This window comes from Streptopelia decaocto, assembly GCF_964273445.1.
Source record: "Streptopelia decaocto genome assembly, chromosome: 1".
Classification (NCBI taxonomy): domain Eukaryota; kingdom Metazoa; phylum Chordata; class Aves; order Columbiformes; family Columbidae; genus Streptopelia; species Streptopelia decaocto.
In genome coordinates, this window is record NC_138663.1 from 112,696,934 (window position 1) to 112,710,361 (window position 13,428).

The window sequence follows — 13,428 nt, forward strand, 5'->3', positions numbered from 1 at the left end:
AAGTCCTAGGAAATTGCTTTGGGGAAATAAATAAAAGAGTAAAAAAAAAAAAAACCCTATTGCTGATCAAGTATATGAGACAACATTTAAAAACGAAAAGACGTTGACCAAAGGTCATTAAAAATATTAATGTAAATGTAAAAACATAGCATATAATTATCAAGAAAATATATAGAGAGATTATAAAGTATTATTAACATTAAAAGTCCATCTATAGATGATAGTGTAGGTAAATATTTTTACTTAGCTACCTGACATGACTATATAAAACACAAAAGGAAAAAATTAAAAAGTATTTTTCAAGTCTGACAGTAAGAAAGATGCATGCCAATTGATGATTCAAAATTTAATTTTTGATCATTATTTGTTCTGCACTTTATTTATCGCGAAGTATGGCAATGAAAATATACAGCACTTATTGTTAACTAAAATTATAGTCTGCATTAGAAAAATACTGAGATCAGATCAACATTATAGACTTAGTAACTAATAGGTAGCATTTTCTTAAATTAACATGGAATCAAAAACTATTAGGTGTGGGGATACTGTGTTGCTGCTGAAGATGTAGGTTTTGGGGCAGAACATGAAACTGACACCCCCTCTGCTAAGGAGTGGGAATAATATCTTTAGATATCATACTAAAGTGTGGTATTTTTTTTTCTTTTTTTAAATTGCCAATAAATATCAGACTAAAATTCAATAGTCATGCCAACCTAAGTATTCGCTGGGCTCCTCTAAATGAAATTATGTTATACATAATGAAGTGATCAAATAGAAAGTATTTATGTTGTACAATCTACATACTGGTCATTATTACTGGTAGAAAAGTAATCTACATACTGTTATGTTTGACAGACTATAGAAAATAAAAATAAGAATAAAAACCCCTGTCCTTACTTAGAGATGTAGAATATGAAAAAATATCTTCCCCATTCCAACATCAACAGGCACAACACATGACAACATTTGATCATAACACAATTATATCTTGTTATTTCCACATTTAGCCTAGTCTGTACTCATATAAATAGAAGACAAAAAGAGATAAGGTGGGAAAAAAAACAGGTCAAAAAAGCCTTAAATCTGTTCTATAACAAAGGGATTTCTGTGTAGTAAGACAGTCACTTAATTAAACTTGCTGATTATGTTGCTGAAAAGCTTATCACAACCCTTTCTTAATTTTCTCTATTTCATTAGAAGTCGAAGCTTTCATGGGACAGAAAAGGAAGCAGAACAGAAAAGACAGGTTTGATAAGAATGAATTATAGCAGCAAGTATACCTTAATATCGCTGCATAATGAATAAAAGTTTTACCCTAGGTTATAGGCTGCATCTAAAGGAGCGTGGCCAGCAGATCGAGGGAGGAGATTCTGCCCCTGTGCTCTGCTCTGGTGAGACCCCACCAGGAGTCCTGTGTCCAGCTCTGAAGCACCCAGCATACAAAGGATATAGACCTGTCGATATGAGCCCAGAGGATGTCACAAAGATGCTTGGGGTCTGGATTGCCTCCCGTATGAGATCAGGCTGAGAGCATTGTGGTTGTTAGCCTGGAAAAGAGAAGGCTCCAGGAAGACCTTATAGCAGCCTTCCAGTACCTAAAGGGGGTCTACAAGAAAGATGGCGAGGGACTTTTTACAAGGGCATGGAATGATAGCACAAGGGATAATGGCTTTAAACTGAGTAGATTTGGATTAGATATTAGAAATAAATTCTTTACTGTGAGGGTGAGGAGACACTGGAAGAGATTGCCCAGAGAAATTAGAGTCATAGAATCACAGAATCATTTCAGTTGGAAGAGACCCTCAGGATCATAGAGTCCAAACATAACCGAATCCTATCACTAACCAATGTCCATAAGAACCTCATCCAAAAGCCTTCTAAACACCTCCAGGGACAGTGACTCCACCACTTCCCTGGGAAGCCAGTTCCAATGCCTGGCAACCCTTTCCACAAAGAATTTTTTCCTAATATCCAATCAGAACCTCCTCTGGTACAACTTGAGGCAATTTCATCTTGTTCTATCACTTACTGCTTGGCAAAAGAGACCAAAACCCTCCATGCTACAACCTCAGCAATAAAGTCTCCCCTCGGCCTCCCTTCCTCAGGCTAAACAGCTCTAGTTGCCTCAAGCTCTCCTCATCAGACTTGTGCTCCAGACACCTCATCAGCTTCATCACCCTCCTCTGCACTGTCCCTAGTGCCTCATTCCTATAACGAGGAGCCCAAAACTGAACACAGTATTCAAGATGGGTTCTCACCAGCACTGAGTACAGTGGCAACAATCACTTCTCTAGTCCTGCTGGTCACATGATTCCTGATACAAGCCAGGATGCTGTTGACCATTTTGGCCACCTGGGCACAATGCTGGCTCATGTTCAGCCAGCTGTCAATCAACATTCTCACAGCCTTTTCTGCCAGGCAGCTTACCAGCCACTCTTCCCTGAGCTTTTAGAGCTGCCTGGGGTTACTGTGACCCAAGTGCAAGACCTGGAACTTGGCCTTGTTAAACCTCATACAATTGGCCTCAGCCCAACAATCCAGCTGGTCCAAATCCCACTGTACGGCCTTCCTATGCCCTCAACAGATCAACACTCCCACCCGACTTGGTGTTGTCTGCAAATTTGCTAAGGGTGCACTCAATCCCCTCATCCAGATCATTGATAAAGAGATTAAACAGAACTGGCACCAGTACTGAGCCTTGGGGAACACCACTCATGACCAGCCGCCAGCTGGCTTTGGCTCCGTTCACCACAACCCTTTGGGTCCATCCCTCCAGCCTATTCTTTGTCCATCGCAGACTACACCCATCCAGGCCATGAGCTGCAGCTCCTCCAGGAGAATTCTGTGTGATATGGTGCCAAAGGTTTTACTGAAGTCTAAGTACACAACATCCACAGCCTTTCCCTCATCTGCTAGGTGGGTCACCTTGTAGAAGATCAGGACCTGCCTTTCATAAACCCAACTTGACTGGGCCTGATCACATGACTTTTTTGTATGTGCTGTGTGATGTTACTCAAGATCACCTGCTCCATGACCTTGCCTGGCACTGAGGTTAGACTGACAGATCTGTAGCTCCACGGATCCTCCTTCTGGCCCTTCTTGTAGATGGGCATCAAGTTAGCCAACTTCCAGTCAACTAGGACCTCCCCAGTTAGCCAAGATTGCTGATAGATAATGGAAAGTGGCTTAGTGATTGCCTCTGCCAGCTCCCTCAGCACCCTTCGACGCATTCCATCTGGCCCCATAGACTTGTGAGTGTCCAAGTGGTGTAGCAGGTCTCTGACCATTTCCTCTTGGATTACTGGGGCTTCATTCTGCTCTTCATCCCTGTCTTCTGGTTCAGGGGGGAAAATGTGGATACGTCCTCTCTGGAAATGTTCAAGACCAGGCTGGATGGGGCCTGGAGTGGCCTCATTGAGTGGAAGGTGTCCCTGTCCATGTCAGGGGGGTTGTAACTAGTTGATCTTTAAAGTCTCCTTCAAACCAAACCATTCTGTGACCTATGATTCTATAGTCTAATACTGACAGTCTTATGGCCCTTTTGTTTTGTCCTAGCTGTCATTCCTTGTGTTTATAGTTTCACTCATCACACAACAGTTTGCCCATCAACTTTCATGTCACATCTTCCTTTTATCACTAAGCACAAAATGAATGACTCTCTGACTCATAAGTGATTACAGCAAGGGGAGCAAGAAAGATGGGAAAATAAAGAGATAGAATCCATTAGCTAAAAGCTGGGATCAAGCATAACTTGTACTGGTTTTGTTCTGGAAACACACATACAGAGACAGATGAGGCAAGACAGTCAAAGCATTTCTATGGATGTTTTATCCAAGAAAACCAGCAACTTATTTGTTTGGTGAAGCATGGAGCTGATTTTGGATGCTACTTCTCTGTTGCTTAAAATCTGGAGCCATTATTTTAATTCCACTTGACATTTTTGCCTTCTCATTCTTTAATAACACACCACTAATAAAGGGGCAACTTATTTCAATGTTAAATATACCTAACACAAGTTTCCAAATGCTCAATCACTATCCTTCGGTTTATAAAGTATTAAAGCTTTATGGTCAAGAACCTTTCTCATGAGCTATGTCAAGATCATCTCCCCAGTTCTCAGGACACTTCTCATTTATCTGTAGATCTCATTGGTCATTTCAGCATTATGAAAGAGCTCTCATTGAGATAATAATTTTGTGTTGACAGGCAGTCCTTTTCACTAACTGTTTACCTGGTTTAGTATGCAGACTCTGTTCCCCATACACTACTACATGTTTGGTTGCACTAAAACACATAGTTTATAACTATGTAGCAATTCCAACTTACTATCCTTTCATGAAATCTAGATTATTCCTAACTCAACAAAGACTTTATATAATTGTCTAAATTACGTATAAAAAGTAGTTAACATTGTCCAACAAGTAGCAGTTCCTGAGGGCTCACTTTCTGATGACTCTCCAGTAATGAGTGAATAACAAAATTTGCTACAGTTTTCCAATATGGCTTATGTATTATTTTAGTTCCATATAAGTATATGGTTTGGGTTTTGATCAAGATTTCACATTAGAAGTAAACATATTGTATTCTTTTTATCTATTAGATCTGTTATACTGCCAAAAATGTAATAAGGTTATTTAACAAGATCTATTTTACAAAAAAAAATATGTTGAGTGGCATTGATTTTTATCTTCTAATTCCCTGTTGGCAGAGTTCTTACTATATTGGCTAGACACTTTTCCTGCTACTGCAGTCTAAAAAATTCTGATCCAGGATTTTCTGATTTTAGTTAGCTTATTTGCACCTTTTTTTTTCTTCATAAATCTAAGCATTCTGTCAGAGAAGCAGCTACTCTCACCCTAAGGAAAGCTACCACTGTAGCTAAAATACTGATTCATCTTTAGATAATGAAGTTAACAAAATTTTCAGATGAGATCAATGTTTTCCCTCTATCCGCAGGAACACTGCCTGGGGACTTCCACCACAATATTAGATTTTCTAAGTGCCTGTAAATATTCCTGTGTTTCCTCATTAGCACGACAAATACACTGAATCAGCCAGCACTGTCTCTGTACTGAACACATCTTTGTTTTTATGCTGTCAACTGGCTATCTCAGCTTCCATTTTCAGTTGTTCTTTAGATCACTACCCCTCTGAATTCACTACCAAAACCCCATTTAGTTCTCTACATCATCTTCACAAGTCTACTCCCTTATGTAACTATTTAATTGTCCTAGAAAGAAAAAGAAAAGGAAAAAAAAAAAAAAATATATATATATATATATATTGTGTTCACTGCAGTATGATTTAGTTTCTGACTCTCCACTGCTTACTTCCCTCTCTCTGATACTTCTATAATTTCCTTTCATGGATAAAGAAGCAGGATGATCTAACAGAAAAATAATCACTTTCTTACTGTAATGTAGTTTCTTCACTACATTTTATCAACTAATATTCTAAAATTTTCAGATTTGTTAATTCACATTTCAACTTTAAAAATAATTTGAGGAGTTGCTAAGCAACAGTGACCTATCATCTGGTCAGATAACAACCCTTGTTCTGAGATCATGATGAAGGTTTAATTATGTCCTTAGCAGATTTTGTGCTCTCACAGCTGGTATTCCCCTCTCATACAGTGCAATCCAAAGAATCCCTCTAAACCACTCAAAAAAGCCATTATGATCTTTTTTATTTTGTCTCTACATCAATCATTACAAACACATGAATTTTTTTTTAACTTGATAACAAAAGCATTTTAACTAGAATTTAAATACCGTGTTATTCAAGAAACATTTCAGCCTCCAACTTGTGTTACATTTATTCTACAACCTCTACTGACTGCTAGCCCTGTAGTCAGTCATCAGTCTAGTCTTGCTTCTAATACTGCAATAACTATAGTCACCTTCTTAAAAACATGCCCAGTGACATCCTAGAATGTCTTACAGCACAGATACTGTAATCAATCTGTAACAAAAGGCTTGTCAGAAATAATCAAGAAATTCCTTATTTTTCTTCCAGAAAAAAACAAAAATCGGAAGGGATACAACAAGTACAAAAACATACACCATGAATGACAATGGGAGAAGTGAACCACAGAAACACGCAGAAGAAGAAAAGAAGTGATGAAACAAATCTATGAATTTTTCACATTAGTGGTCTTCACTAATTTTACCAAGAAAACTACTACCTAGATTTTAAGTAGCAAAATCAAAAATTATTTATATTGTTATCAGATACCTGTGGAACATTACATTACCTGTGATATAAACACACACAGATACTCTAGCATGTAAATATAAATATAAATTTTATCAAAGAATTGTTTAGGTTGGAAAAGACTCTGAAGATCATTGAGTCCAACTGTTAACCTAGCACTGCCAAGTCCACTCCTAAATCATGTCCCAAAGCATCACATCTACACATCTTTTAAACACCTCCAGGGATGGTGGCTCAACCACTTCCCTGGGCAGCCTGTTCCAATGCCTGACAACCCTTTCCATGAATAATTTTTTCCTAATATCCAATCTGAACCTTCCCTGGTGCAACTTGAGGTTGTTTCCTCTCGTCCTATTGCTTGTTACTTGGAAGAAGAGACCAACACTCTCCATACTACAACTTCCTTTCAGGTAGTTGTAAAGAATGATAAGGTCTCCCCTCAGGCTTCTTTTCTCCAGATTAAAAGACCCCAGTGCCCTCAGCTGCTCAAGTTCTTTTAAAGAAATGCAACCTAGAGTGCTTTATCAATTCAAATAAAGCAGTAAAACAAAACCAAACCAACCAACCAACCAAACAAACAAACAAACAAAAAAAACCCACAACAATGAAAAACATCAAAACTGGCAAAGGAGGGATCAAACAAAGAGCAAACAAAACAAAGAGAGCAATTAGTATTTCAGTATAAAATTTCAGATACTAGAAAAATTAGAGGCAAGAGAGACTGACCAAAGCTGAAGACTGATGCAAAACTTTTCACAGATGGGGGACAGGGACAAAATAACATACAATTAGTTAACTCCTCCCTCTGGCTAACTGACAAGAGGCAAACGAGAAAGTATGTGGTATAAATGGCACAATCTGAGCACAGATCAGCACTGGATGAGAAGTGGAAGTGTGAAATGAGCTCCAATTCAAGATCTGTCATATAAACTAACCAAATTAATTTCTAGAGCAAGTTTCCTGTGTTTGTGTGCCTTTGAGAAAACCAAGGTCAAGTGGAAAGTACTGTTTTGAGCTAATAAGATAGAACTTGGGTAGTGATGACAAAGACAAGGTTGAGGATTTGATCACTTGTAGAATGGAAAGATCATTTTCTGAAACTGTTCAGGAAAAAATAAAACCACACAATGTCGGGGTGCAGGGGAAGAACAGTCACAAATTCGTCATATTTAAGACTATTTTTACCTGTTTTCTGCAGTGAAAGGTCTTTTGATGGAACATTCAAATTAACTCTGCTTGATGCCAACACAGGAATAGACAACTTCTCAGGAACCTTAAAGAATTCTCGCATGCTTACTTCTACACTGTAATCCACGTGCTTCACTTCTGAGTGGAATTTACGAGGTCTCAGGAGTGCATGTCTCTGAAAGCGAAAGAATAATGTACACATATAAGCAATCATCTCATAATAATTTCAGATTAAGAAATGTAAAATTATACAGGCTTAAGGGTGCAATTCTAAAACTGAAATGGTAATTAGACAAGTTAAATAGAAATTGTTGAGAGATTCTTCTAAATAAAAACTGTCTTGTTTAATTTTTTTATACATCATACATCTGAAACATTCATTTAAGAAAAATGCATTTTGACATTTACAGTAAAACCACCTCCCACCAAGAAACCACTCTGCAAGCCTTTATAGGTATTCAGGAAAGGCAAGAAAAGTAGAGAAAATAAAACATGAAAAGAAAAATGTATTTTGAATCAGATGTAGATAGATGTTTCTTCTTTTACTTTGAAAAGTTTCAAAATAATAAGAAACATGAAAAAGAAAAATTATTTTTATATTTTCTGAGGGATAACTATATAGTTAGCTGAGCTAACTTTGATACTTTAATGTCGACAATATATTTTAGAACTCAAAGAATTTAGAATTAATTTTAGGGGAAAATTAAGCTCTCTCTGTTGGTAGAAAGCATTACTGATCAACAACATGAAACATATTAGTAAACGATTAGCACAGTATGTGAAGGCAAGCTCAAAATAGGCATCTAAGCCCCTTAATGCAATAAATTTGGCTCCTCTATGATAGCCTTACAGAAATGATGCAATGATTTAATACAATCCCTGCTCAAAATTGCCACTTTCAATCCAATAACACAGTACAGTTGCAATGCTCAAGATTATTTGTAAACTGAACAAATTTAAAATCTGAAACGAGTCACATCTTTTCTATAGACAAGTCTTTGAATTAATGATGATCGTGAATTATCTTGAAACATCCAGGGAAGAGATAAATACAGATATATTTATTCAGTTTGTGCCAGGAAAACTGGCTTATTCTGAAAGCCTACTGGTTTTAAATAATGCCAGGACAGCAGGTATCACAGGACATATTGCAATGGGACAAGGAATGGAGATCCATTGGAGGATTTCAAAAAGAAAATTTAAAAGGAAAGTTGATTGTTCTTAGGGATTACTATTGAGAGTAATATGGTCAAATTACTGTTCAAATCAACTGAGTTGGGGTTCTGCTTTGGGCTGGTGGTTTGTCTTTTGTTTTAATAGAAAACTCTTATTCTCTTGCTGGGTTTAGAAAACAGACCTACACTCTGCCATTGCATTGTTTACATCATTAATCTATCTATCCAAAGCATCAATATGGTGTGAAACACAAAGTACATATGGAATTTGGGAACTTGTTAAGTTTTAGTTGCTAATACAGTTTTTTGACACAATAGATATAGTAACATAATTATTCAAGATTATTGTTCTATGAAGCGCAAGTGGACAGATGTATGTGACTAAAAAAGTATTCATCAAAACAAAACATTAACATGGTTCTTCCTTTTTTTTAATGTATTTGCACCACTTGTACAGCACAAACAGAATTTACAGAAAAGACAAAAAGAATTTTGTGAGTTGAGAACCTGAACTCACTATTTATTAATTTATATCAGGCAAGACTAGAAGTTCACTGATCATACACTCTCTCACACACACACAATAAATAAATAAAATCTATATGTGATAATAATTCATTTGCTATATTATTAGCAAGTCCCATTTCTCTCTGATAAACCTGAAATGACAGAAGACTTTCCAGTGGGAAAAAGATACCTCATTCTCACTTGCAATTGGAAATTACAAACCAAAAGAATCACATAAATTTACCAGTTTAAATTTGACTTTAACCTTCTGCTTATTCAAATATTAATTCATATCTACACCTGATTTTGGCAATTAGATTATTTTCCAACATTGAAATAACATCCAACATGACTTAAAGGTTTGGGGAAGTCTTAATTGACAAAATGATTGTAAGATGACCTTTGGTGAAGCACTGAACATATTTAAATTACAATTATCTTTAAGAGATACCTCATGATATCAAAAAATCAAAAATATCTTTGTTCATGCTACATAATTTTAAAAGATATGTTAGGAAAAAAGATAGCTGGTTAGTATTGCATAGTCTATGAACATTTCAAGTATTTCCTGGTACGTGGTCCAAGAGTAAAGGATGAAAATGTATTTAATGAGAGACTAGATCTTTTTGAAAGGGGAAAAACAAAAAATCCTGCAAACACACACAAGACTAAACCTTGTTGCCTCAAAGGGTAACATTTCCAATAAAAGAGAAAATGTCCAACACAATTCAGATAAACGTTGCAGCTGCTCTCCTTCTTTTTAGTATTTTTCAAGGCAGTGAGTGCTAAATGGAATTTAATATTTTTTAACACTCATTATCAATTACAGGTCTAAGGATGCTGTGCTACAGTAAGTCAGATTCCAACAAGTACTTCATCAACCTAATGGTTCATGATATTCCAAGTCTGGAAGTGTTATTACCAGTTAAGAACTGTATTTGCATTCAATTCACAGGATTAATTTCTTTTTTAGAATAATTTTTCAAAGAAGGATTGGAAGGTATATAAGGCATAAGAATTAAACTTGACATTTTTCAAAGACTCATTTTCCAAGATATTTTCTTAGATTCACCATCTGCACTTTCTGTGTGCAAAGGACAGCAGATTCTACTACAGAGTGCTCAGGCAACTTACTCTTTTCTTGTATATTACTGTTTTCCAAATCCTAATTTAGCCTCATTTCCTCCTTCCAGGAATTAACTTTTTTAACTGTTCCTCATGAATAAAAGAATTTGAAGATCTCAGTCTCTCAGAATCCCTGTGATCAATCATGTTTGCCATCTCCCTTAATCCCATATCAAAAGATAAGTGATGTAATATAAAAGACATTAGTCCCAGTTATAATTTCAACAAATTGAAATGGGACCACAGATCCTTTTGTGAAAAGTTCGTTCCCATAAAATGTATATAAAGTAACTTTTCAATTATAGTATCATCTCTCTTCAAGAACACTGTAATTTTTTCTCAAAAACAAACAAACAAACAAACCAACCTGAATTTTAAAAAAGCTAATTGTTCAAACTGTGCTTACAACTCTTCCATAATCACATGCAAGATCACAAAATCCTTCTTGAATCCTAGGGGATTACAAAGAGCACAAACTTTGAAGATCGGAGCAGGACAGATGTAGGATGAGATTCTGTCACATCAGCCAAGCAGCAGAAGCTATAGGTTCAAGTGCACAAGTTCTCTGCTCATTTTCCATTGATCTAAACTGAAACTCATCACCACCACCATCATGTACTAAGATAAAAATACTCAGGATTGCTTAGTCACATGGACAGCAGCATAGCAAGAAAGTGCACAATGTCCTAACAGCTGGAATATGGCTGAGGATAGAGAGATCTGGTGCCCACTCTTAGATAAGCCATGCATTTGAATGGAAGCAAAAAGAAGCCTAAGTAACTACTTTTCATAGCTTAACTACAAGGACACATCTGGACACAGTAACAAGTGCAGGCTTTAGTTTTGGGATTCTTGTAGAACAGGACTTTTCTTCCTTTCCTATCATAATGTCTAATTATACAAGTAGATTACTAGCATCACTGAGACTTAGGCACTTTAGGTAGATTCTAGAAAAAAAGGAAAACTGAGGCATGTTATTTTGTATTCCACTCCACTGCCTATAACATCCTTCCCCTCACATACCAGACTGAATGAATTCTAGTTATTCTGATATTTCCTTCATTCTTTTATTCACTTCTCTCTATTTAACACCATCATCAGCTTCAATCCAAACATATTCTTCTTCCACATTCTCTCCCCTCTTCTTCTAGATACCCTTTTTTCTTCCCTTGTTAGCTATGTTCATCTAAACTTCCCACCTATGCCTTTTTCTTCTTCATAATTAACAAAGGCAATTTGCAATTGTTCACAATAATGCCAGTCTCAACCTTAGCAGTGGCAGAGAGTTCTATCCTATATTACCTTTACTACTACCTAAAAATCTTTTAGGAAGAATGAAATTAATTATATACTCAGGAGGTAAGAAATTAACACAATTGTACACTTAAAAATAAAATTCAGAACTTTCCTGTTTTTCATTAAAAACAATTAAAAAAATCACAGTCAGAAATGGGCATGCAACCAGGTTATTATTCAGTTTCTGGGGTTTTATTTCTTTTATATATTTATAGGGTAAATACTAATAGAATTAAACCGCATAAGACTACTGATTTCAATCTCTCATTTTCCTTTAAATATTGAGGTCTGGATTCCTTTTGCTATAGCATCCTTGCTTCCTGTCTTTTAATTATTTAATTTGTCTAACTGTGTTATTAAGTTTTATGCTAGTGTGTTAAATTTTTTTGTTGCTGTTATACCAAAGTTTAAGCACCAAAAAAAAATCACAATTTTTTTAATTCTATTGGCAGTAGAAGCTATTTCTGGGAAAACAGGGAGGGAGAATGGCAGGTTACTTAGCCTAGCTGCCAGTAAGTCCTTCAGTGCCCAAGACTGTAAAATAAACTATTAAAATTCTATTTCTAACAGAACTATTTAACGAGGTGATTTTAATCCAATTTATAAAGTAAAAGATAGAAATAAAGATTTAGTTAAAACTCCCGCTCCTTTTCATTGAATGTCCACTTCCAAGCTCCTCAGACTTGCTGACTGACACTTCTGTACTCTGACTGCACATTATCTAATACTAGCCTAGTAGTAACACCATCAGGATAAATAGGTTCTGATAAGCACAATAACTTTTATGGGAAAGAGATGACAATTCCTTATGTTTTTAGTAACTCTAATTATTAAAGACAATCAAAATAGATCTTTGTTGATTATAGTAAATAAAAGAAGCAGTAAAAACACAATACAAAAATATCTAGGGCCTTTATTGATGTGTATAGATGGGTCGAGTAAAAACACACAGCACAAGTTACTGAATATGAATTTCCAGTTTGACTCCAAAAATATAGTTTTATTACTATTTTCTATGCAATTTAAGTAAACACGATTAAAATGAACAGTTTAATAAGGATCAAAAGCATGCAATTTTTATTTACTTATTCTTTAATTTTACAGGCAAAAAATGGACCAAGTAGTAATAAAATAAAGGCATTTTCCACTCTGTCCATCCATTCTGGAGAAAAGGAGGTTGAGGGGATACCATATTGCTCTCTACAACTACCTGAAAGGACGTTGTAGCATAAAGAGTGTTGGTCTCTTCTCCCAAGTAACAAGTGATAGGATGAGAGAAAACAGCTTCAGTTGGAACCAGGGAAAAAATTAGGAAAAAATTCTTCATGGAAAGAGTTGTCAGGCATTGGAACAGGCTGCCCAGGGAAGTGGTGGAGTCTCCATCCCTGGAGGTGTTTAAAATATGTATAGATATGGTGCTTCCCCCAGAGGGTAGTGGAGCACTGGAACAGGCTCCCCAGGGAGGTGTCACAGCCCCAAGCCTGACAGTGTTCAAGAAGAGACTGGACAACACCCTCAGACACATGGTGTGAACTGTGGGGTTGTCCTGTGCAGGGACAGGAGTTGGACTCGATGATCCTTGTGGGTCCCTTCCAACTCAGGACATTCTATGATTCTGTGGTTTAGAATTGGACCTGGCAGTGTTATGTTCATGGTGGGACTCCATTGTTAGAGTTTTTTCCAACCTAAATGATTCTATGTTTTTCTTGAGCAAAATACTTCTTCCTCTGTATCAGTTTATTTATGACATGATAACTTATTCAATATTAGTATCCATCATTATGTATTTTATAACTAATCTAATTTTCTTCCACTCCTCTTGAATATAAGTAATTTTAGAACTCATATTAGATCCTAGTATACCTAGTGGTACAAAGAGTGTTCCTATTGTGTTCTTTCTTGATTACATCCACAGCTTCAGAGC

General features: G+C 36.2%; 1 protein-coding gene across 1 annotated transcript in view; it reads right to left on the minus strand.

The window, feature by feature from the left end:
- CFAP47 (cilia and flagella associated protein 47) overlaps window positions 1–13,428 on the minus strand; it is a gene marked incomplete at both ends in the record, with an annotated part of 300,742 nt that overhangs the window by 154,261 nt on the left and 133,053 nt on the right. Inside the window, one exon of the mRNA XM_082076298.1 lies at window positions 7,399–7,576. Coding sequence (XP_081932424.1) covers window positions 7,399–7,576 — 178 coding nt within the window. The remainder of the gene's footprint in view (window positions 1–7,398; window positions 7,577–13,428) is intronic.